This window comes from Fonsecaea monophora (genome assembly GCF_001642475.1).
Source record: "Fonsecaea monophora strain CBS 269.37 chromosome Unknown Scaff21, whole genome shotgun sequence".
Lineage (NCBI taxonomy): Eukaryota > Fungi > Ascomycota > Eurotiomycetes > Chaetothyriales > Herpotrichiellaceae > Fonsecaea > Fonsecaea monophora.
The window spans coordinates 332,608-357,875 of NW_019173952.1; the positions used below are offsets into that span (position 1 = coordinate 332,608).

Sequence of the window (25,268 nt, forward strand, 5' to 3'; positions counted from 1 at the left end):
CAAAATGCCGAATTCTGAGAGTTGGTGCGTGTGAAACTTTTGAAGCAATTTCTGGACCCAGGGTTGACCGAGGTCAACATTACCTTTTCGGCAACCTTGTTTACCAGGGCAATGTGTTCCATGCCCTCTCAGACGCTTGTGCTTACGGTGGTCTCTGATCTCTGATAGAGAACAGTATATGGATCATTTCCGCGGACAAAGATTGAATCCTGCTCGCAACACGATATTCCAAATACGCATTGGCACACTCATGCTTACAACCTTCGCCCTTGGTAAAGCTTGTGAAGCGCGGCTGTGTGACAATAGCCAATGAATGGAGGGTGCATGATAATCAAAGTAGTATTACCTTATACGATTTTGACGTTCCTACCCAAGTACAGTAAGCCCATACGCACCACCATATGTGGGAGGAAGATTTTCTGGTTTGTTTTCGATGCAAGCGTGCCAACCATTTCGCCCGTCATCCTCCACAACCTTGTGGCGGTGAAACACTCGGGCTGGCCTGTTGTCACTGATGCGCTATTCCAAGAGCTTTGCGGCCGCTCCCAGCGCCTCTTCAATGATCACACTCCATCTCTTCGCATTTGTAATGTTCTTGTCTTCGAAGCTCTCAACAAGGCCTGGATAGGTGGCACCCGCATACCCAGTCCAACGGCCAGGGGCGAAGACAACATGCTTGAACCAAGACCTGTCATCCAAACCGCCAGAGAATAGAAATTGACGCTCCAGTGTCTTGTACTTCTCATTTGCGTTCCGCACTTCGTAGAATAGCCTCACCTTCTTCCACCAATCCCACCAGGGCACGTCCTCTGCGAGCTTTTTGGTCAGGCCAGCGGTGTATTCGTCGAATTTTGTGGCAGCGTGGCGGAATTCTGCGGTGGCATTGTCGAGTGCCAGGAAGCTGAAGCTCGAACCTGCCAAGTGAGTCTTTGCCTTCTCCTTGACGTCGTCTAAATAGACAGAGAGACCTTTAGCGTAGTCTTCAGCGCTCAAGGACAAGACAGGGGTCTCGCTCAACTGCGCCGTCACAAGCGCCAATATCTTGGCCGCAGCCACATGGTAGTGCCATCCTTTGTCCCCATAAGCATTCATCCAGTGGAAAGAGTCATAATTTGAGTGGTAATGGTAAACCGCGTCTTCCGGTCCGTTCCCAAAGCCGAAATCAAGCGATGGGATTCCGGCAAAGTCCTGGAAGGCTGTGAAGTCACTGCCAGATCCCATTGTGCGTATATGACCGTCCCAGACATCGCCGATTGACTGCCCTTTGGTGGTCTGATTGGGCGAGGGCACTGAATTGGTCACAGCGTAGAGGACTTTGTTCAACAACGGAGAGGCAGCAGCCTCAAAGTGCTTTCCGCGCGCCCCCACATCAACATTGAGGTAGGCGACAGTGCTGCTAGAAAGCCACGGGAGGTATTCTTCGACCCATTCCGTCGAGCCGATAAGACCATACTCTTCTCCATCCCAGCTTGCAAATACAATCGTCCGAAGTGGCTTCCATCCAGCCTTGAGTGCTTCTCCGAAAGACCGGATTACTTCGTTCAATGCTGCTGACCCTGAATTAGGATCACCTGCGCCTCCAGCGATCCAGGCATCTCGATGATTGCCAACGACGATGACCTCATCCTTGGCTGTGCCATTGATGATACCAATGACATTCCACAGTGGCGTTGTGACATATTCCTGCTCATTCACCAAGTTGAGAACAACAGAGTCTGGTGACGGACCAATGTTGTAGTTAACACCCTTGTATGAAAGCCCTCCGCCATGCCAGGACTTGTCAAACGAACTTGCGTTGGGTCCATGCCCGTTCAAAGCTTTGAGGAGGGGAAGGGCATCGGCGTAAGAGATGGGCAGCGACGGGATGCGAGGCGTGGAGCCATGTGGATCAACGCGAGGTGCACCTGGTTTGGAGGGATAACCAGGCGTTGTTGGGTCGCCCGGGAGTGTGCCTGCGCCTGTCAGTATGTGTCAGTTGCGGTCTTTCGGGGGAAACGCACTGATGTATTGCGTACTGCCTCTTTGAACGCTGCTTGGGTTTCTCGCTGGCCCATCTGGGTACGTCTTGTAGCCATTCTTCTCTGTAATGTCACCGTCCTCCTGCGGGTCAGAGTACATTACTACCCCGACCATCCCCAGCTCTTGAGCTCTCTTGACCTTGAGCCCACGGAATATGTGTCCGTATTTTACCAGGGCAATCTTCCCTTCCAACGAGATATTTGCAGCTCGCAGGTCTTCGAAGTCTTGATATGTGCCGAAATTGGCATACACATACGGCGCGGTAACATTACCACTGGCGGAGTAGCCATGGAATGTTGGGATCCGATCTTTCAGCGAAGTTGTGGGATCCTCGTCGAGGATATCTTCTTCCAGGCTGCATTCATACTTCACCTTGTGCCCATCCAACAAGGCCAACCGATGATCACTCGGATAATTTATGAAGACGTCGTAGGCGACTATATCTGATTTGACGCCGAACTCTTCCCATCGCTCCCTTGTCCACAAAGCTTGACTCAAATTCTTGCCTGCAAGGTGAGGACCCGACGTATAATACTCGCTCCATGAACGCGCCTTTTCCTCATCGGGGGTCTCCAAGAGCAGCTCAATGAGCTGCTCAAAGGTGATACCGGCACTTTGCGGCCATGAGCGAGGATAAGGAGGGGACCAAGGGAAGTAGGACGAAACAGAATCGTGGCCTCGAGGTAGAATGGCGCCCGGAAGGAGGAAACAGATAACAATGGCTATGAGACTGCTTGCGAGGGCGATGGAACAGAAGCGTTTGAGTGTCGTGTGGGGGTATCTTGGTCGACGTCGAGTTACGTAGACGGTCGCAATGAGGGGAGTGTGCTCATCCATGACGATGGCATCCTCGGGTAGACAAAGAGATTTTCGAGTGGAACAAGTCGCCTCGATGTCTCGTTATACGGATTGACAATCAGACTTGATTGAAGCTCACAGTCATCTGTGGCTTGTGTTATCTTCCCCAATGACCCCAGACCTGCACAGATTCTCCCCCTCCCCCAATTCCGCTTCAAGCAAGTCTGCCGAGCTACATGCGAGCATTTCTGTTATCGAACTCGTGAAATTGTCCTTTGCCATCAAGCGCTGGAAGCCATGACGCCCGCTTGCTAACGTAGAACTCCACGTTGGGATCTGCGGTGTCCACTGCGGACTCGTCGTCGAGAGATCCAGCCACGACAAGAATGACACCGCGGAAAGCCTCAGCATCTCCGACCTTGTTGATAACGCATCCACATTCAGTGCAGAAGGAATATGTCAACGTCATTCCGCTGTCCTGAGTTGCTGCGTATCTTTTCGGCGTCCCCGCTGTGATCTTGAAATTCCCCTCTGGGACAACGATGTTGGTAGTGAATACGCTGCCGCTGACGTGTCGACAGGTTACGCAGTGGCATATTGCCTAGACCACTTAGCCACAAACCCGCCAAGAGACTGCAAGAATGACTCTTACCTTCATAACAGGCTCACCGGTATACTCATATCTGAGTTGACCGCAAAGGCAACCTCCAGTTGGCATAGCGAGGTGTTTCAAAGGACAGAATTGAGGTCTACAGAGATGAGTGTCGACTTATGGTCGTTTGTCGGATTTCATCGATGAGCAAAGAGTCTCTTCTTATACCTTATGTACCAACCCCCCCGGCCATAATTTGATCAATACGCTGCAGACAGAAGGGCGGACCCCAACTATCGTTCATTGACCTGTTGCCATACAGCCTTCGAAATGTGTTCCAGACGTTGGCCGTGACTTTCCCTACGTTACGATTCGTTCGCATGTTCAGTATGGCCGAGAACGTCCTGGAACTCTGTGCCTATCTGCGCTGGAATCGACCTTAGGGTCAAAATCTTCGGCTTACGTTACTCAAAACTTGTCAGCATGTCAATCTAGGGCGCAAAAATGAACATGGATCCTGCATTTGTGTCGACAGCTGACCCGTATCCGCAAAACCTTGGTACCGCCTTTCAAGCCTCCTTGAATAACCAAGAACGAACCAGTTTGGTTGAGCCGAATCACCGGCAACCTGATGGGACGCCTTCGCAGCCTGAAATCGACTGAGACCAGGGCCAGATACCTTCATCTTAGCTCGGGGATTTCTCGGGGTTGCCATATTCGGCAATGGGTATCGATCTAATATTGGGCTGTTTCAGCCACTGTCTGTCTCTTTCCTGACTTGGATACTTGGATGAAGTGTCACTTCTGATGTAAATCGCATTTATCTAGGTAGCTAACACGATGGTAGCGCTGCACCCTCCTTCGAACCAGTGTTCTATGATCACTACAGAAGCTATATCCTCACGGGCGAAGAGCGAAGATTGGGATATAATTGATTTGCACTTCTCATGTTGTTGGCTCGAGCTGTCATCTTTCAGCTCTCTAAGCGGTGAAGATGCCCAGTATCCCCGGTGCCAACCTCAACCGATCATCGATGGATATCCCCACACAAAATCCCTGCTCCGAAGGTATCGAAGCATTTTTCAGTCGATCCTTCTGGCACCGTCTGGACACTATGGACCATGGCGAGCGAAGATGTCTTTGCGAAAAGCAACTGCGAGAGTCATAGTCTCGGGATCGCCTGGAGGAAGAAGCTGGGATGCGTATATGCCACAATTGCCGGCGGCGGGGTCGATCCACTGTTGAACGGTCAGCTCCAGAGTCACTTAAGGTATTTCCAGGACTGGCGCACCCAGAAGAGGTTTGGGAGGCCACCCCAGGTCATTGTTCCCTTCTTGCAAACACCAGCCACGTCTTCCATGTTCAAAATGCCTCCCAGGCCGAAATTCCAGGCCGAGCTGTCCACGCCTCCTCGAAACATGGGACCTGCCCCTGGTGTGGCCATTGTTGCATTCAAATAAGCGTCATTCGAAAGCTGCGGGGAGAACATCACCTTTACGGTCTCTGGTTTGAGGAGAAGACCGTCATTTTTGAGCAAGGATATGAGCACCTTGATATAGTCTGGTGCGGACGAATATAATCCCCCGCCACCGAGGTCGTCTTTCGGATTATGATGAGGGTATGGGTCGGCTGGCACAAGGTCTCCTTCAGGTGTTCTGGCGGTCGTGGCACATAGTCGACTGCGCACCAACTCATTTTCTTCTGGACGGAAACTCGTGGACGCCATTCCCAAAGGATCCCAAATATTCTTTTTCATGTACTGACCAAGCTTCATGCCCCCATTGACGCGCTCGACCATTTTGCCGGCCCAGTCGATGCCGCAGCTATAGCTCCAACCCTCCCCTGGCTCGTACAACAAAGGCATCACGTACCCTTTACGCTGAATCACGGCGTCAGAGCTCAGAAGATGCCAATATTCTAGGTATAGTGCTCACAATATCACCGTCCCCTGGACGGCTTGATTCCCCACGCCATTGTCGCCACTTGATAAGTTCTGGCGAAAGGAAATCATAACCCATGCCACTAGAGTGTGTGAGCAGCTGGCGTAAAGTTATCTTCTTCGTTGCTTTTTTGAGCTCTGGTTCTCCAGTGTCTGGCTTCCACCCCGTCAAGATGTCTGGTGACGTCCACTCATCGAGGTTTGTGGAGACATCGTTGTCAAGGCTCAGTTTACCTTGCTCTACGCACTGCATGACCGAAATGGTAGTCAGCAGCTTTGTGCACGAAGCAATCCAGAAGGTGGTATCTTCCGTCATCGGCCTGGCGGTCTCCGGAACAACAGAGGTGAAGCCCTTTGCGCCATGGTAGATGGTATTTCCTGGACGCTGTCAGCCAAAGCCACTCCGTGATGGTGGCAATCATGCTACTTCACCGGAAGCATCAGCTGCTATCGCGACAGCTCCAACAATCTTTCGGCCCGGACCAGGCGTGGCGGCGGATTCAAGCTGCTGATCGAATGACATAATGAATGAGGGCTGCGCGAGGTCTGATGGTTCTGAGTTCTAGAGAGCTGTGATTACCCCTGATGGTGTCATAAGCAATCTGACAGCATCAATACGAGGTTTGTGATACTTTCACTCTTTCTTTGATCATGTAGAAATGAAGAATTCAACAACTCAGCCCCTCCATGCTCCAACGTCGGTAGTTGACACTTGTTCCACAACCCCGCTTTTTGAAGCAACAATCCTCCCCGCGGTGGCATGTACAAAGCTGGTATGGCGTAGGCATTTAGTATGCACGATCCGTACGTTGCGGTTTCGGCTACTTGTGAATTTGTGGAGCTTCCCCCTAAGATTGCCCTTGTCCCTTGCTTCCTTGCTCATTCCCTTGCTATTTTTACTTCAATCGCAGAAATCTGTATGCTGAGACAGACATCAAGAATTAAGGATCGAGGTGTCTTGATAACTACGCCTTGGCCGCGAGACCTTTGACAAACTTGACCGAGTTGTCCCAAAACTCCAGTGTCTGCTTAAGTTGAGGAAAGAAATAGAAGCCGTGAGGGAGGCCTTTGAATGTGTTTACCGTCACCGAGTTCTGGGCAGCCTTGAGTGCTTCGGCGTATGCAAGGCCTTCGTCTCGAAGCGGATCCATACCAGCGATCTGGATAACTACAGCTACAGTCAGTATATCGGATTTGCGCTGGAATGGAAAGCCCTTACGAGCTGGAGGTAGATTGCTGAGGTCTTTTGCCAGCAACGGACTCGCATAAGGATCGGGCTGCACGTCTGGCAGATACTGATCCCAGAACCACCTCATCTTCGGTGCATCAATGATACTCGCATCTTTGTTCTGCTGGTAGCTGCCGCCTTCATACTTGTCTGACGGGAAGAGATCCGGATGGCAAGTGACAGGAATATTCAATATCTGGCCGATAATTCCCGTAACACCCTCATCTCGAGCCTTGAGTGCGAGGACAGCAGCCTGTCGACATGTTACTAACCTACGGCTCGAGCAGGATGCAGACATTTTATTGCCAGTCACACTCACAATATTGCCTCCAGCACTTCCCCCAGCGACGATTATCTTTTCGGGGTTGATCCCTAGGTCCGAAGCGTGTGATTTGCACTGAAGATTCTGTTAGTATCATCACACGTGTATGCGCAGACTAGTCTAATGAACTTACCCACTTCAGCACATCGAAGCAGTCATTGATGGCGTATGGAAACTTATACTCAGGTGCCATACGATAGTCCACACTGACCACCGTCGCACCGGCTTTGGCAGCGAGGAAGCGATTATCCACCTCCTCGACCTCGTGGCTACCAACTACCCAACCTGGATTGTCTACAATGAGAGTCTTTCTTTAGTCAACACGATAGCTTACTTACCTCCGCCATGGCTTTTGAGAACCAGCACTGAATCGTTATTGGAGTTTTGAGGCTTGTATATCTTCAGACCTATTCGGGCGCCGTCCCTGACCACAGCCTCCTTGTTTAGAACCTGATAGTCCTTCCCTGGTTCGGGTGCGTTGTCTGGCAATGGGACTGGCGCACTCAGCCATGCAGCCTTGAACTCTTCCAAGGGAAGCGCCCATAGATTTGCAAAGTTTTTGTCGACTTCGTCCTTCAAAAGAGCAAAGTTGGGGTCAACCTCGGAAAGATGTCCATACTTGGGCCCTGGGGTTGCCAAACTAGGGCCGCTCGAGCCTAGCTGCACCATTTCTGCAAAACAGACTAGAAAGAGAAGCCTGAAGAAGTAATGCTTACCACGAGCCTTCAAGGGGATGTGAGAGCACTCGGGAAGAGGTCGGTGTGTGAATTGCCCCCACCAAACGATATATATGTGTACCAAGTGTGTGATACTGTGTCGACGCTCCGTTCTTCGTGTGAGGGGAAGACGGACGATATGTTCGATCTCGGTGTTTGATTCCCGCCGATCTTTCAACCGGCAGATGATATCCGCGGGTTTATTTACATACAAGTAGTAACGACATCAAGCTCCGTAGAAACCTCCTTGTCATAAGGATCAAAACTACCTGCCACTTTTCTTTCTCGCATCGCAGAGGCTGCTTCCTCTCGGAGAGCACGGCTCAAATCGTCTTCCCTGGTGGGTGGTGGGCTCCAACCCGAGAATATGTATCACGAGGAGGCTGAACTGGCGAGATCCGATACCCCAATTCTCTGCTCAATGAACGGCATGGATTGTAAAACCTCGCGTCCAGTCGTTAGCTTGAGCATCGAGTCCTTCAAGAGGGCGCAGACTACCTTTTCGTCATCCCGCCGTCTCCCCACCAGTTGCAGGAAATAGAGACCCCACGATAGAGCTCCGGGTCATCTGAATTTGATAGAGGTTAGGTTAGGCGTATAAATGTGTAGAGAGCCATACCGCCGAGCACTTAGAGACTTCTTGTACCAACCTGTCGTCTTCGTTCCGGGGCTTGGAATCGGCGTCGATTCGATCCTTCTCTGGATTGCCGGTCGTGACGGGGAAGGCTAGGGCTGGGTAGTCTAGAAGGTTAAAGATGGAGGTATACCCCTAGTACTTTGTCTTGTCTAAAGGGAATGCACCACCAGGGAAGCTCGGGCAGAGGAGCACATCCATCGCCTCCTCATATGAACTGGAACCTCCTTTTCCAGTCGTGGCGTTCCAGCGAGACAGATAATCGACCCTGAAGGCGTCTCTCTTTCCAGTCCACTCCCAGACTTCACGCAGACTGTGATGCCGCATGCAAGGGTTCTCGTGGAATGCCCATTTGATGAGAGGTCTTCGTTCCTCGTCGCCCTCCTTCAATAAACCCAACATACCCTGCTGGTGGCCAGGTGGATGGAATTCCACCACTTCAATGTCGTCGCGTGCAAAGAGCTTTTCCACAGTCTCTCGAAGAGCTCTCCCCACTGGTGAATGTGGTGTGACATGACCATCGTCCCACAGGATACCGACCTTCAACCTGCGTGTGCCGTCACCTCTTTTGAGAAAGTCGATATCATCTCTCCATGGGGTATGCTCTGGTCAATCCTGTCGTGTCGACCCCCAGCGCCGACTCTCATGACAAGCTCGACGTCGTCCAAACTGGGGCACATGGGCCCAATCACGCTGGGGATCTACTCTCTTCCTCCGAAAAGACCTGACATTCCTTAGGGTCAGCCAACCCGAGGAGGGTTTGAATCCGTAGAGTCCATTGACGCCTGTAGGCTGGCATATGCTCCTACTAGTAACGGAGCTAATATCTAAGGGACTTCCCCTCAGTGCTAACAAGGCACCTTCGCTACCCGAACTCCCTCCGCAGATTAAGGCTGTATTATATGGATTGACCGTGGTTTCCATAAAGCTCGGATGAAGTGTCCATGGCCATCTACAAGCTGGGTTAGCAGTTAATTTCCCACGCGACCCACAGCCAGAATGCGTGATGCTTACCAAGATTTGTGGTTGAGTCGTTCTGGTGAAGAAAATGGCGCCAGTATCATGAAGAGTCTCCAAAACAGCCGAACTTGTCCTGGCAATCGCTCCCACGCGGACAACGTACGAGAAGTTCGACTCCCATCCTTTCATATAGATGTGCTCCTTCGTACTGACTGGGAGGCCAGGGAGGGGTCCGATGGGCTGTTTATGCCCTGTAAAGTATTTGTCCAGGGCCTCAAGATCGAGAAGTTCTCGCACTGGCTTTTCTGTGATGGAGATTTCATCGTCGGTAAGAATTTTGCCTGGTACCGTGGTCACATTGGAAGAAAGCCGCTCCGCGAAGGCCGTTATGGTGGGCTGAACCTTGGCAATCGATGTATCTCTTTGCTCTCTGACCTGCTGGATTCTTTCTTTCTTTGAGGTTGAGATCGATATCGCTGTAGAATGATCCAGTGTAGACATGCTGTCGAATCAACAAGGGGCAATGGAGTCTGATACCGCCAGATTGGTGATGATGTAAGAGATTTGCGAGGGGAGGTGGCCGGAATTTGTACAAAGCATATTGCAACAGGTGGAACCCTTCCTCTGGCACTGCCGATCTTCAGCTCTGAGTCTATTTAGTTCCCAAGTATGCTTGTAGGTGAGATATATGTGATAAGGCGCCAACTACGAGGCGGTCCGTTGTCCACTGGACTTTTTTTGCAGGTCTCTCTCTTCACTACATCTATCTGCGTGGAGGACGGAGCACATGCAGAAGCGAAGAGGCAGAAATTGGCCCCCAGCAGCATGAGCGAGTCTGAACGACCATTGCATGACTCTGGCTGGGAAGTTACTGTGCCGAGTATTTCGGATCTAATGGGGAAGATTCCCGAATAGGCAAGATCTGATTATCCGTCGAGCAACGACAAATTCCAATAATATGCTGGGGGATGTATCCAGCCCATCATACTCCAGGACTGACTCTTATCTAGAACGATAATTAGACTCCGAACTCCCACACCTTGTGGAGGACTCGATGGGTTCGCCTTTCGTATGTTGGCACGTATATGGTCGCTGCTTTGCGGTGCATGCCCAGACCTAGCGCAACCCGCACACCGTTGCTAATCTAACAGTAGCTATTGCATCCAACCGTGTCCGAGTTCTCAGTGGGTCCTGCCATGAGCATGGACGACTGAGCCAGGAACAGACGATCGTTCTCGTATCTAAGGTTGAAGAGCGCACGGGCACGGCGATACAGGGTTGCTGTAGCAGTGGCTCGAGACCTCACCAAAATGGGATAGTCACTGACTCAGGCTGCCGCGAGGACAGCCGCATGGAAGAGGAGTAAGAGTGGTGGGTTTTTGGGATCAACGTAGCTTCGGAGGAAATCTGCTTCATCGATGATGGGAATACTGGGATGGATCTCGGTGAAGTAAGTTTCAACCGAGGAGTCGCCGACTTCACGAACGGGGAAGCTAGTCAGGTCAGTGATGGCATCTGGTGTCACATAATGTCCGCTGAGCAGGTACGATGTAGGTTTCCAAAGTAGCGGAGGGTGAAATGATGGGATGGGATAGTGCAAGTACTGAGGCCGATGGGTGTCATGGATTCGCGTTTCATGAGGCCGCACAAGGTTATTCAGGTTGGCAGTATCGGTGCCAATAAGGCGATTCGTATGACACCATTCTGGTCGAAGAGACTCTATTCTGATGACACCACGGTGTGGCCGAAGAATCGTGAAAGATTCTCCTCTTGTTGTCCTTTGGTTTCCTGGAGGTGCTGTGGCGATACTGGCGAACGTGTTTATGCGCTGAGAGGATCAACTACCTCGTCTAATTGTTCGTTTGAAGTTGAACCCTGCCCAAAGCTCGTCTTGGGGGAAAGTAAAGGTTGTGCCTGTCATGGGAGAAGGAACTAAGGACTGAATGAGCATCCCACAATATAATGAGAGCCGTGAGGTGTCGAGCCTCTGACCATGGACGAACCTGCATTCAACTCTTGCTCTCTTGCAAGCGGTGCAAGGACCTCCATTTTCTGCATCACACCTGACCTTTCGCTTGCGACGGATAAAACAAGCAGTATTTAGCTTCCGCCGCGACGACATAGAAGTGCTGTTGGGGATGTATCACCTGGATAATTTGTCTGAAGTTAGGAACCGTGAGGGTACGTGGGCGAAGTATGAGAGTGCATGCGGGTGCTCCGAGACTTCAGAGCTTAAGTTTCGTGAATCGTGGCTAAACTAAATACCCTTAGTGTATGCCACTCGAGGGAGAATGGCCTCCAGAGGGTGCCTTACCTCCGGTTAGACTAATTCCCCGTAGTATATAGCGGAGTAGAGCCTCTGTAGTTCTTCAGGTGCTTGAGTGGTTGGTCAGTTATCGTAAAATGTGGAGCAGTGTGTCACGAAATGACTTGAAAGAGACGCGGCGCGGATAGATTTATATTTGGCTATATTGACACGAGTTTGGCGTTGAAACAGTGCTATGAAGACTGGGGAGACCTGATTGATAAGCTATAACCGCCAGTCCTGCCCGTGTGCAGAGAGACTTGTCCTTCCCGAATATTGAGAGCACAACACCCTATCCCGATGCCCAAGCATCAGACCGCCGTCTCTTTCACGCTGTTACTGAGCTTCTCGAGATGTTCCTGCACGACAACGTCGTCCCCAAGGCCCATCTCCTGTCGAATATGGACGGGCATGATAACATCCTCTTCCTTGCCGTAGTTGGTTTCTGTGGCCGTTTTCCAAAAGACACAGCAGCACCTGCACTGAGAACTATATAGATAATCAGAAACTGATGGTCGGACGAGTTGTAAGGGCTGAACTTACCTCCAGTATACAAACCACCATAGGCCGCAGCCTAGACGGAATCATTGGTGAAACTGCCGAGAACATACAGCACAAGACTTTGAAACACGTCATACTGCGTCGCATAGGAGAGGTAGGCCACCACAGCACCTCGGTATGCCTCATCGGTGCAATCAATTTCCAGTCCTGGGATTTTCCAGTTGAAGTTCCAGGAGTTGAGCCAGACGGCTTGCGCGATATAGGCTCCCGTGATCCACGCACATTTAATGGTAATGCTGACGAGCCGTTGTCTCCTCCGGGATTTGGAACATTGATCAAGGACCCACGTGTGTAATGTGATTCAATGGAGGAACATGGTGAATTCTCCTAGGTCCTGGGGACCGTCTGACTATATACCTTCGAGTAATTTACAGGGCCCTACCGGCGCTAGTCCGAAGGCCTTCGGCCGAAGACTAGCGTGACGGTCATTACACGTCCTTGGCATCCCTGCCAGTCACAGTAAAGATCAGATGTCGTCACGTGCCCCACCTAGATTTCTCTACTTTCTCCTATATTTAGAACACCGCGGCGTCCTGTTCCATGAAGTCTTGGCGCGTACCCATCTACGCTTTCTCAGGTACGCTTTCCAAGGGGCACATCCCTATGCTTCCCTACCTGCGTCGGTAAACCACGTGCCTTGACCACGTGCCTCCTAATGAAAGGTCTTGGGCGCGTACCCAGGTACTCTCATGCGAAAAACCTAGCGCCCGCCCTTTCCCTTTGACTGAGCCGTCGCCGCTTTGCCCCCCCCCCCCCCCTTACGCAGGGTGGGAGTGCGTCCGCAACCTCACCCAGCGGAAACCACTTCTGTGATATCACGAAGGCAGCATATCGAAACGCTCGAGGCTGCCGGATGTCTCAGAAGACATTCCAAAAGGTCTCAGACGGACACTCCAAATTATGGAATGTCACGCAAATGTCTCGGTTCACGGAATGCTAGGCCGTAGAACCAAAGGTATATGAACCCTCTCGAAGAACCATCTTCGGAGAGGCTCTTTATCTTTCGTCTTGTATTCAACCACGCATATAGTATTGGATAGCAAACTCATCTTGTCAGAGCCTCTTCGAACCGCCTTTGAAGCCATTCGCTCATTGCCCGCGACCGTCCCTTACAAAAGCCATCTGGCTACTCTTCCCTATAAAAGGCCGTCGACCAGAAATTGCCTACCACATAAGTCTCATCCTGTAGAGGCGGGGGCCCGCCCGGTAAGCAAAACTTGAATACCTCATCCAAACCAATTTTCAGACCAGAGAACAAATTTGTTGACCATACAGCATTCCACGCCTCTTCATGCTTCCTCACGTGGCGACTCAGCCAATTCTCTGGCTCAGTTCGACGTGCTCTTTCCGCTTCATCTCTCCTGCTGTCAACTTTTCGTAATACTGTTGGCCAAGGTGCCGATTTGACATTAGCATTGACAGCCAAACATAGTAAGAAATGGACTGAGTTAAAGAACGGAACCCAGAGAAGTCGTGGAAAAACTAAATGCGCGAGCCCAGGGCAGACAACCGTCAAGATCAATGATGTTACCATGAAGAGGAACAAGTTGTCTTCCAGTATCATCCGGGTCCTACGTCTGTTTGCGAGATCTGGGTTGTGAGTTGAGACGATGGCCGCAATAAAAAAGAGGTTGAGTAGTGGCACGATCTCCAGCCAGGTCAGTGATGTGCGTAGTTGAGGTTGGTATGGGACACTTACGCAGAGATCTATGATGAAGATTCGTAGGCATTTGGCCAAAACTCCCGTATGTCCACTAAACACCAAATTCAGGAGCCACATCAGAAACCTACTAAGTGGCACATGAACTATTGCGCCATACAAGGCAAAGTTCACGACGCGAGACGCAAAGTCCAGTTCCATCGTTGTGGACCTCGTTAGCCTCGCAGAGACCAGGTCTTGCAGTCCGTAGAAACCAGCAGCCTCGATCGTGCCCATGGGCGGATAGAGGAATGGCATGCCGAGTGAGGTTACGTCTAGTATTGACTCAACCTCGACCTCCGGTTCATCAATTGGAAGATAGGTGGACGGGATTTTGCCGACTGGAAATTACGCTCAACGTCAGAGGAGTATAATCAGATATGGGTCGTGATGACGCACCTTCCTCCATCGCATGCTGTTTTATTGTCCGCAGAACATCCAGCAAGATTCGAAAATTCGGGTCGTCATGGGATCGAAATTTGATGAGGCCTCTATGATCAGTATCCATAAATTCGAGGTCACCGTGACGTGGTTGCGTTTCTATCGGTCCCACTATCTAGGTCGAGACAATTTTGGACCTCATGTCAGTTTCATCACACTCCCCATCTTGGCAGTAGCAAGCACCCAAACTTACCGATCCAAAGCTAAATCTTCCCATTCTTTCAGGTCTCTTTTCCCAAACATCATGGACGCTCGGTGGGATGTCGGCCCTGCGTATATAGTCGTAGAAGGCAGATTCGAGCTCCGCGGGACCTCGTGTCCCGGGGAACATGAACTCCAGCAATTCTGTTGATGACCCACGGAAGAACGCAGTGCATGCTAAGCACGCTGCCACATATGCAAATCTGGTGCCCTTATGGGGTACTCCGAGGAAAATGATGCCCCTAGTCATTTCTGCAAGGCTTGAACGGCCTTTTGCTTGAACTAGAGCCTAGAGTAGATAGAATATTTGACATCAGCTTTCGGGTTAGGCGGCTTAGTGGAAATTACTTACTTGCTTGAGCAAAATTCCACCAAAGCTATGTGCCATGAAGATTATTGGACGCGTAGGGTTTGACTATTCGCCGACTTGTCAGCCACGGTGCTGTGGTAGCGATACTTCACGTCCGACCTTATGTACATCATCAATATGCTTTATCAGTTCAGCTGCGTGGAGATGTAGTCCAAGACTGGTGCTATGCGAGTCCCATTGTGTTTGATGATTGACCGTGACAATTCTGACGTCTTGAAAACCATCTTCTTTCGGGAGCAAGTCTCGCAGCCAGAATACAGTAGTGGAGTTGTCGCGGTAGGCCCAAGCACTGCTCGGATTTGAGCCCAACCCGTGGATGGCAATGATGCTTGTGGTTTTAGCTCATCTGACATATGTTAGGGATCCTAGTCAGGTATGGAAACGCACTCAAGTGACGCATCCTGACCAGCATCATATAGAATTTGAACGGCTTGGTGAGTTGGGAGCACAGAGTATGGAATCCAAGTGTCCATAAGTGACGGCATGAACACGTGAAGAGGTGAGAGTGACAGGCACCAGAGACCAAGAGCAACCAGAATGCAAAGGTGAATCGCGAACGCGACATACGACCACCCATGGCACGCTCGGGCAAACCAGCGTGCAAACCAAACATAGGTACGATAAGTTAGGTAGATGCTGATCGCAAGCAGCTGTAAACAAAATGAGCCCAAGGCAGGAGAAACAGCGAGGACAAGGCAGAACTCGAGTATGAGGCTTCCTAACGGGCTACCCGCCATATTTGTCGAAGTGGCAGCCCTTGGTGAGTTTCTGAAGGTGTCATTCAATGGTGGACTAGAAGTTCAATCGACTGAATGGCCGCGAGACAGTTGGGGACAGCCTGTTTTATTCATGGCTTGGGTGAGCGTGTTTCCTCTATCAGTGCATGCAAAAAGCGCCCAATGGACTTGTAAAGCAACCCCATAGGCGTCTGTGATGTGTGACGTGCAATTTTTCCTCTACCAGCGCATGCAAAAAGCGCCCAATGGACTTGTAAACAACCCCATAGGCGTCTGTGATGTGTGACGTGGCATTTTTCCTCTATCAGCGCATGCAAAAAGCGCCCAGTGGACTTGTAAACAACCCCATAGGCGTCTGTGATGTGTGACGTGGCATTACAGTGACCGGCTTTTGAGCATCATTGGTGGAAATTGCCAGAGCCGAGCTCTGCTTAATGTCCCAATGGTGTATAACACCCCAACACTCCGACGGGGCTTGTCTGCAAAACTGATTCCTTTTGATCAAGGGAAAGTATCCCGCAATGTAACAGTTCGATCATGAACCATTATCTTTCTACATAATCGGAATTTTGCATTCCAGGAATGGATGCTGCTAAGGTTCCGTTCACCACAACTGAAGAGCTAATCAGCAAGTTAGCCAACTGTGACATCCCCCCTGATACTGTCACCCGCCTCCGCGGAGAGCTTTCGTGCCCAGTCCTGGAGGAACTATATCCGCTGCTCGACTTTGTCGGTCGTAGGTCAAGCCTCAACATCGACCCCATCCACAAACACCTCCAGAAGGGCCGCAAGATTGTCCTCACTGAAGACCCGAGTCTGCACCTTGTCTGGTTTTCCGACACCGTCTACATCAAACCACTGCCGCACTACCTGCTCAGTCACTCATTCTGGAAGAAGAACCTCGGTCAAGGACAGCCGCACCGCGGCGAGGCGCTGGGGTTCGTGCGCTCGTACGGACGGCTCATTCAGTACCCTTCGGATTTCGAGTTGGCCAAGGAGGCGAAACTCATCCCATCGTCATCGCCAAACGAGTATACAGAAGGTCTCACCTACACTGTGTTCGCGGCATTTATTCGCAGCTTTTCAAAAATAAGCGACGCCGAGGTATCTCGTAGGTGGAACTTTGGCCAGCTCCGCCTGTCGCGTCTGCACTGGGCCGTGCGCATTTTGCAACCCAGATCCGCGACGACCAAGGGGTTCCTGCACAGACTGTTCTACGAGGAGCAATTTTGGCACACGGGCCAGTTCCTCAACGAATTTGCGGCCCCCCTTTTGTTCGTGTTCGCGGCGCTGTCGTTGATCCTATCGGCCATGCAGGTCGTGCTGGCTGCCAAGTCTGATGATGAGGGGAGTTGGCGAGTCTTCGAGGAAGTGAGCGCGTGGTTTGCGGTTGTAGCCATCATCGTGCTCGTCGTTGTGTTTGTTGGTCTGGGAGCCATTGTAGTTGGTATCTGGGTATTGCAGTTTCATTTCGGGTATCGGTCATGGAAGAGGACTCGAGGACAGGAGGTGGAGGAGGTGCAACACTAGTCGTTCTTCAAGTTGATTTAGTCGATAGGCGGAGCGTCTGCAGGGGGGATTCTGATACTTATTAGGTTAATTTATTTCATAAGTATGACGAAAGAACATACTTACGGACCTCAAATAATGTAAGGATCATTTATCCTCGTGTCTTTCCTGCGGCCAAGCTCCTAACTAATATGATACCCTGGGCATGGCCGATGCCCTCCCTAGTTAGGAAATATCTTAGCACCGGGTTTGCTAAGCTACTACTGTTTCAGGAAAAAAGCTCACCCAAACCTAAAGGCCATACCTAAACTTCGCAGTACTCTTCAAATTACTCTAGGCGTCTTCAATTTTGTTGATTTCGAGAAGGTCCGCCTCGATTAATCCGAAAATCACCTCAGATTCATGAAAATCACCGTAGTGCAGAAGAACCCTAACCCTACCACCCTACTACCCTACTCGATGGTACCCATCGAAGGATTCTAAGATTTTTTCTATAATAAGTACTAAGGAAATAGAAAGTCGAATATCTCTTAGTACTCATCGTAAAAAACGCCGGTTTTTTCGATTTTTCCGTTTATTAGGGTCTATTCTTTAATAATATCTACTTAGATAGACTCTCCGTCTCGTAGATAAACTAATATAGTCTCTATACTTCTTCTACCCCTTAAGGTTAACGACCTCCGTTAGATATTTTTATTTTATTATACTGTAGGGAAAAAACGGCCTAGGGATATTAGGTTAGGGCCAGAAATTTCCCGGAAATGACTATACAGGAGAGAACCCCCCGTCGGTCGTAGCTCACTTACTACGACTAAGAGCGTCCCCTAGGGGATAGACCTCTCTTAGGGCGAGTCTAATCTCTCGTACTACGAGATACCGTCCGGGAGATTTAGCTAAAGCGTCCCCTAGGGGATAGATCTCTCTTAGGTAGAGTACTATCTCTCGGACTATAAGACGATAGTCTAAGAGATTTAGCTAAAGCGTCCCCTAAGGGATAGACCTCTCTTAGGTAGAGTCTAATCTCTCGGACTACGAGATACCGTCTAAGAGTTCTAGCTAAAGCGTCCCCTAGGGGATAGACCTCTCTTAGGTAGAGTACTATCTCTCGGACTACGAGACGATAGTCCGGGAGATTTAGCTAAAGCGTCCCCTAAGGGATAGAATAGTTAGGCTTTATAAATTAACCTTAGTTCTCCTTCTTCCCTTCTTACCTTCTCCCTCTCTTTCCTACCTTCCCTTCCCTTAACTACTTATTACTCTTATATACTACTCTTATTTATTTACATAGAGTTAGTATAAAGCGTAAAGGAGATAATACTATTATTACTTACTATTAACTACTAAAGCGTTAACGTCCTACTATACCTAATTAACCCTCTCTTACTTAATTATCGCTCCTTAAGTAAACTAAGCTATACCGCCTAATAACTATTATTTTCCCTACCGATGTTCTTACGCCCGTCTAGACGTAGGAGACGAATCGGCCGATTAACTCTATATATCGACGATAGCTTTACTAGGCCTTCTCTACCGGGCTCTACCGTACTAATAGGGAGAATACCCTTCGAATTATATATATTAGGGCCGAGGTCGAGCGAATACTAGCTAGTATTCCCTAGAACCTCTAGTAAGGGATGGTCGCGGATCGAGCGACGAGCGTAGGGGATAGTTAATAATAGTTACCGCGTAAAGGGGTGAGTTAATCGCGCGATCGGTCTCGAGAAGGATATTCTATAGTAATATAGTTATCTTTCCTCGACTAGGCGCGAGTTAACCTAGATTCTATAGAATTACTCGCCGGTTACTATCGCGTTAAGGTATTAAAAGAATATTTAAGAGCCTAAAAGGTTAATATTCTAGAGGAGCGCTAGTAGCTCTATAATATTTACGACCGTATCCAAAGGGCATTCCGCAACCGCAACCACATACACCAAGCAGCAATATTTCTATTTTTTCTATCACTAATTAATAGATCTCGTCAAGCTGAGCACGTCGATACCATTCTTTTCTTCATATTCCCAAAAATGGGGAAGGAACGTGGCACGGAAGTGTAGGTCCTCGAGGAGTAGTTAGGTCGTGCCAAGAAATTTTCGAAGACGCTAACCCCTTCTCGAATTTCGTGCCATCACACCAATCATGTCCACGCATTTACACTGGCACTACACCTAATTTAAATTTCGTGCCATCGCACTAATCATATCGACGCCTCCGAACCTGCATTACATCTCGCACACAGTACAAACATCAACATTTATCAAGTACAGTAAGGACATGTCTCTCTCATAAGATATTATGAGGCTGCAGTCTGAAGCTGAGATCTTGCGATTATCCTGAAACTAACTTAAGGCTCTAGCCTCCTTAGATCAGTCACTAGTGCGACACTAACCTCGTTACTGACGTAACAGTCATCGCCGTCGGTAGGATTATCGATGGGTATATATAGTCCATGAATGCGAATGAGCTTCACTACTACCATCTTCTCCTCCGTACTTTCATCTAATGTCGAGTCTAAATCCCGGCATTATCATCGCTTTCGTGGCATACTATTCTTAATTCTAATATTTAGGATGGTTCGCGGTCGAGTCCCTCGGTATACGAATAACCGTAAGAGGAATGCCGCGCGTCGAGCGCGGCGGTAAGAGAGAGTACAGGGTAATCAGTATTAGACCGTAATACATTAGGTGTGTAGGCTTCGATGGAATATGCAGCGCTTATTCTGATGTCTTATAACCCTAGCCGGCCTTTGCGTTCCCTAGTCAGATGGTATGGGAAGTGGCTACTCCTCAGCGAGATGTTTCTTTATCTCGACCTAAACACCCTTATTTACTATATAATGTACTACCCTATACCGATTTAGACCTTAATGAAGATGCACTTAATCTAGCTAACCCTAACCACGATGACGACCTCGGGGCGCCGAATGATCTAAACATTAAAACTTTATCGTAGGCCAGCGTAAGTATAGATATATCGAATCCATCTACACCTCGAAACGCCCTAGGTTCACCCCGTAGCTCCCGTATCGCGTCACCTGAGCGACCTGATCTACTACGTCTACATCCGCTTAATCACCTTCGACAGCCTTCACCGCGCCGCCCTAGATCTCTTACGAGGTCCAGGACGCGCTCCCGTCTACGCTCCCCTTCTACCGATTCAGATGAAGAGGCCCCTCTCCCTACTACCGCTCTCGCCCACTTCTTAACTATACAATTACTCGCGGCCGATCCCGCGCAGACCTTACTCGAGCTCATACGGGATGCTCCTAAAGTTCCGCCTCCACTACTCGAGACCCTCCAGCAACGCGAGAATTAAGAGTAGGGCCCTCCTACCGCCGACCGTCTAAGCCTCCGCGTAGGTCTCGACCATATTCGGTCCTACTTCCCCCTAGATAAGTAGCTCCCGAACGTCATCGCGAACCCATCTATCGAGCGCCTAGACGTCACGTATACGACCGAAGAGCTTTACTACCTCTTTACGGGCTATACCTATAAGGCGGATCGAGATCTTCGACCGTATATAGACCCTTTAGTCGAAGAGATCTACGACTATACAGTCACCAGTAAGTTTAACATCGATAGCTTAATACTCTTTACTTAACACCTCGGTGTCTTTCGGTAAGGCATCTTATGGTACCCTTCTCAGATACCGACGGGAGCCTTAACGACCAGTATATATATAAAGTCGATAGCGGTCTAGTACTATAATAGTTACGGCCATTTCCATCAACGCCGAGTTCCCCTCCACTACATCCCTAACTACTGTTTTACTCGTCTCCCTAGCGCGGAGGCATTTACTAGGTACTTAGTGTTTCTACGGCTCTACTAGCCCTCTTCACTTAGCGTAGCCGAGAAAGAGGGATAACGACTTACCGATCGATAGTTCCAGTACTGGACCGATCGTATCTTACTCCCTAGCCTCCGTAACTATCTCCCTCCTAGTCGTCTCCAGCACCTTCCGGCTAATTTTCAGTAAGCCTAGGCTAATACCCGTACCTTACGTACGGAAACCCGAACTACGACCATCGATGACGGGGCCCGCCATTAAAATCTACGGTACGAAATTCCCGCGATGTACCTCCCAGCTATTTAAGAGGCTATATAGCGCCGTACCGAAGAGCCTAGTAATCATCAATTTCGAGATGCTCGGATCATCATCGTGGGTAAAGGGCTGAAATTACAGCCCTAGAAGACGGCCATATAGGCTACTACTATAGACTCCTTCTTCTATTAGCTCGAACGGTAATTTAACCCTCAGCATTTTACCGAAGATACCGTACATATAGACATCGGTAAAGAGACTCTTCCTCCCCCATCCTATAGTTTACTCTAGCGAGAAGACTTTCTACGTCTCTTCGCTATATACCTCCAGTCCTTAGACCCTAAGTCGCCGACACTAAAGCCGACTCTTTATCCATAGGGGTTTATCCGCGGTGTAGGAAGTGCTACCCTAGAACTACCGCTCGAATACCGACTCCGTAACGAGGGTATGTCCTTTATTTAGTACTACCCTAGTTTTAAGGAGAAGTTTACCGCTAGAAATACGTATCCCTTTTCTAATTCGGGGTTTTCTAACCTTACGCTAAGCCCCGAAGTAATAGCCGCCTTCCAGTATGTTAGCTGAGCCATCAGTGTACGACCTAAGGTCCTTATCCGTACCTACATCTATAGTAAACTCCGCTATCACTATAGGCTTAAGAGTTCGGCTACTTCCTCATGGGGAAATCGTTAGGAGAGCCGTATAACCCTTCGTCTCCTTCGATAGATCGATTAATGTACTCGCCGCCTATCTACCTCGGTCCCGTTCGTAGTAACTCCTACATGTTCTTAGGTCATCCATTCTACCGATATCCTGGAAGAGTAGTATCGCTTCAACCTTAATAAATTTTGTTTCGGCTTTAAGACGCTCTACGGGCGTTACTAGGAGAAGCCGTACATTACTTAGGAGTATACCTAGCTTATAATCCTCCTCCTTAAATGTATCTTATGCTTTACCGGAGTCTTAATCCCTAGTAGCTATCCAGCGCTGTAGTAAGATCACTACCGCCCCCGTTCTCGCTAAGGCGCCCGCGACGCTATAAGGCAGCGCGAGCCTCGATAAGGGCTAGGGATTAGAGTAAATATATAAGAGTGTAGCTATAGCTAGCTAGCGGATAAAGTCGACTAGGAGAACTAGGTCCTTCGGCCCGAAATTAGCAGCTAATTTCGGGTGTAAAATATGTCGATTCTAGAGAGCTTTCGAACGCATTATCGCGAGCTCCGGAACTATATGGACGATTATATCTTAGTAGCCTCGTCCGTTTCGCACCTATCGCGGTAGAAGGAGTCTCGAGTTTACGTAGCATTCATCCTTCGGATTTTTCGAGCCATCTACATCCGAGTATTCCTACGGGATGTCTTCTAGATTCTTCGGCCGTATATTCGTCCTAATTACTAGGCCGAGATCGCTAAAGGGAGATTAGGGCTCTCCGACGACACCCTACGCCGAGTCCTCGATCTAGATCGGGCGACCACTTATTTAATGACCCGCACCGGCTAGAAGATTCGTAACTTCTATAGTCTATTCTAGTAGTTATAGGGTAAAGGTAACGGCTTCGTTCGCGGACCCTAGGTACGGCTCCCTTATCGGATGCTATACACCTTCTATAGACAGATTATTATTAACATCCTTAGTCGTAACTACCACCCCGTATAGCGTCGCTAATTCAGTAAACATATCCGCATTAACTACTGGTTTCTCCCTTACCCGAATTAAAATTCACTCGTTAGCTATATACGAGCCGACCATGATCGTCGGTGTTTTCGATGGTAGTCTAACTATAACTATAAAGTTACTTAGTTTCACGGCGAGGAGGCGGATCGCGTAATCCGTTACTAGTAGTAGACGGGCTAGCCCGAAGGTCGCTAGTCCGTTACGCCCGAAGTAGGTAGGTGTCCTCTCCTAGAAGTCGCATTAGGTGTTACGAGGTGCTTTACACGTGAGGTGTACTTAGCAAACCCGAAGTAGTTTACTTAGTAATATAGTAGTAGAACGGTATAGTAGAGACGAAACTAAGAGTATAGTGTACGGCACTATACGTAAAGCACTTAACCGAGAGGAACTCGATTATTTATGAACGAGGTTAACTACGAGGAGAAACTATAAAACTATCCTAACTTATATAGAAAGGAAATTCGTTAGTACTCTCTATAGCTCTATTCAGCCTTAAGAGCATAATAGAGTAGGTAGCTCCCTATAGCTCTACTCAGCCTTAGGAGCATAATAGAGTAGGTTACGTGTCGGCGTACGTAGCTCTTCCCCGCCTCTACGTTACTACTCCGGTACACCTTCCTCCTCGTTACCTTAGGGTGGCCTCTATTCTAGCCTATTCGTAATACCTCCCCCTTTCTAACCTATAGTCGTCCTCGACCTACTTAAAGGTGCGTCTTCCCCTTCCTTTATTATTCCCGTTTCTCCCTTTTTTCCCTATAGCTAATAATGCCTCCGTAGTCTAACCGTATCTCTAAACCCGTTATTCGCGTATCCTCTACTTAACGTCGTAAGGCAGCCGCTGATCGAATTCGTCTATTAAGTCGGAAATTCTTTAAGATGAGTCGTTATTCGAATTACATCGCTTCTAATTCTCCCTATTAGATGCTTAAAGAATAGTTAATGTACAGCACTTATCGTAGAAAAAATAAAAAGGTAGAGGAGTATAATAGTTATTTCTCGGTATCGGATTTCGATATTCTCTAGGATTAGCGCGAGCGAATGTAGCGTAATGTAGAGGAAAAGGATAAGCGCATCGGGGAGCTGATCTCCTCCTTAATGTACGTTTAGCGTAAAAAGGATCAGCTTCAATAATAGATAGAGCGTCTCCTTACTAAGTAAAAGCGAATATTATTAAGGGAGCTAGAGGTACTAGATGCCATCGACGCGGCGTCTACTTCGGACACTTCTTCTCGTTTTACCTTTACCTTAGATCCTACGCTCGAGCCCTCTCTTTAGTAAATGATTGATTTTAAGAGCCTTAACTCTCCTTCTATTAATACTAGGCCGGGTATTATACCGCCTAGTTAGTAGTCCATTACGACGGCTTTCTCTTCTTCGTCCGCGCCTTCGGACTATTTTCGTATTTTCGGTGATATTTTTCTTTAACTTTTCGAGGTAAGTCCTGGCTATTTTCCTATGTATTTTCTTCGTCTTTATATCCTAACTATTTAACTAGGTACCTATCTTATCCCTCGGTAGATTAGTCGGCTAGATAGAAATCCACGAGTTTTTCTATCTTATATAACGGTTCGCCGGTCTCTTAGTCGATATCTACGGGTCCGGGTTTAGCGTTCGGGTTATTATATAGTTCTAGTAGTAATTTATGGAAAGTAAAGTATATCCCTAATGTTTTTAGTAGATCTAGTTTAAAAGTTACCGGTCCTAATTTTCGTTTAATGCGGTATAGTCCGATCTTAGTATAGTCTAGCTTATCGCTTAGTCTTTTTATTTTAATGTTTTTTCGTCGTATATAGACTATCCCCCCCTCTTCGAGGTCTAGTCCCTTAGATCTTTTCTTATTTTCTCTTAACGTTATTTTTTCTACGATTTTCTGTAATTCTTTCTACATCATCTCGTATAGTTATTTCATCTATTCTAGTTATATTCTTACTTCTTCTGATATCTTTTTCTTTTCTTCTAGTTTTCTAAATATATCCGAGTAGTATCCGTAATTTACGAAATATAATAATATTCCTATAACGGCTTTACTATTATTAAAAGTCATTTATATTATTAATAATAGTTATACCTAATTATTCTATTCGTAGTTAACGTAGTACCGTAAATACTATTCTAGTATTTAGTTCGTTCTCTCTATTTATCCATCCGTCTATAGGTAATATACTATTAATAGCTTTAGCTTTATCCCTAGCTAGTCGTTTAGTAATTACTAGAATTATAATATAAATAGCTTATCTCTATCTAAAATGACCTCTTCTAGTATCCCGTATTCGATAAAGATCGTTCGTATGAAGATATACGTAAGTTCTTTCGCCGTAGCTTTCTCTATAAATGGTATCATATAGGCGTACTTCGTTAACCTATCGACTACTACTATAATACTATCGTATTCCTTACCTATAAGAGGCTCTCGGGATATCGGTAGCTTTATAATAAAGTCGACTAAAATTAAACTCTACGGTTTCTCTAGTATCTATAGTATCATTAGGAGTCCGTATAGTTTATGCCTATCTTTCTTCGTTTTCTTA

General features: G+C 48.4%; 7 protein-coding genes across 7 annotated transcripts; 1 reads left to right on the forward strand and 6 right to left on the reverse strand.

Annotated features, from left to right (window-relative positions):
- Positions 1–519: 519 nt before the first annotated feature.
- Positions 520–2,856, reverse strand: AYO21_04046 (hypothetical protein; the record flags this gene model as incomplete). The annotated part of the gene is made up of 2 exons (XM_022654019.1): positions 520–1,958; positions 2,016–2,856. 2 exons carry the CDS (start codon positions 2,854–2,856, stop codon positions 520–522), a joined length of 2,280 nt encoding a protein of 759 aa, XP_022513763.1.
- Positions 2,857–3,049: 193 nt separating this feature from the next.
- AYO21_04047 (hypothetical protein) lies at positions 3,050–3,535 on the reverse strand (the record flags this gene model as incomplete). The annotated part of the gene is made up of 2 exons (XM_022654020.1): positions 3,050–3,418; positions 3,470–3,535. 2 exons carry the CDS (start codon positions 3,533–3,535, stop codon positions 3,050–3,052), a joined length of 435 nt encoding a protein of 144 aa, XP_022513764.1.
- Positions 3,536–4,521: 986 nt separating this feature from the next.
- On the reverse strand, positions 4,522–5,871 carry AYO21_04048 (hypothetical protein; the record flags this gene model as incomplete). The annotated part of the gene is made up of 4 exons (XM_022654021.1): positions 4,522–4,647; positions 4,701–5,288; positions 5,344–5,726; positions 5,781–5,871. 4 exons carry the CDS (start codon positions 5,869–5,871, stop codon positions 4,522–4,524), a joined length of 1,188 nt encoding a protein of 395 aa, XP_022513765.1.
- A 442-nt stretch (positions 5,872–6,313) lies between these two features.
- On the reverse strand, positions 6,314–7,567 carry AYO21_04049 (hypothetical protein; the record flags this gene model as incomplete). Its single annotated transcript, XM_022654022.1, has 5 exons — positions 6,314–6,516; positions 6,568–6,829; positions 6,896–6,973; positions 7,032–7,183; positions 7,237–7,567. The coding sequence occupies 5 exons, from the start codon at positions 7,565–7,567 to the stop codon at positions 6,314–6,316; spliced, it is 1,026 nt and encodes a 341-aa protein (XP_022513766.1).
- Positions 7,568–8,383: 816 nt separating this feature from the next.
- Positions 8,384–9,709, reverse strand: AYO21_04050 (hypothetical protein; the record flags this gene model as incomplete). Its single annotated transcript, XM_022654023.1, has 3 exons — positions 8,384–8,853; positions 9,161–9,200; positions 9,263–9,709. The coding sequence occupies 3 exons, from the start codon at positions 9,707–9,709 to the stop codon at positions 8,384–8,386; spliced, it is 957 nt and encodes a 318-aa protein (XP_022513767.1).
- Positions 9,710–11,824: 2,115 nt separating this feature from the next.
- On the reverse strand, positions 11,825–14,665 carry AYO21_04051 (hypothetical protein; the record flags this gene model as incomplete). Its single annotated transcript, XM_022654024.1, has 6 exons — positions 11,825–11,958; positions 12,057–12,087; positions 12,145–12,310; positions 13,895–14,114; positions 14,173–14,329; positions 14,408–14,665. The coding sequence occupies 6 exons, from the start codon at positions 14,663–14,665 to the stop codon at positions 11,825–11,827; spliced, it is 966 nt and encodes a 321-aa protein (XP_022513768.1).
- Positions 14,666–16,104: 1,439 nt separating this feature from the next.
- On the forward strand, positions 16,105–17,052 carry AYO21_04052 (hypothetical protein; the record flags this gene model as incomplete). Its single annotated transcript, XM_022654025.1, has 1 exon — positions 16,105–17,052. The coding sequence occupies one exon, from the start codon at positions 16,105–16,107 to the stop codon at positions 17,050–17,052; it is 948 nt and encodes a 315-aa protein (XP_022513769.1).
- Positions 17,053–25,268: the final 8,216 nt, after the last annotated feature.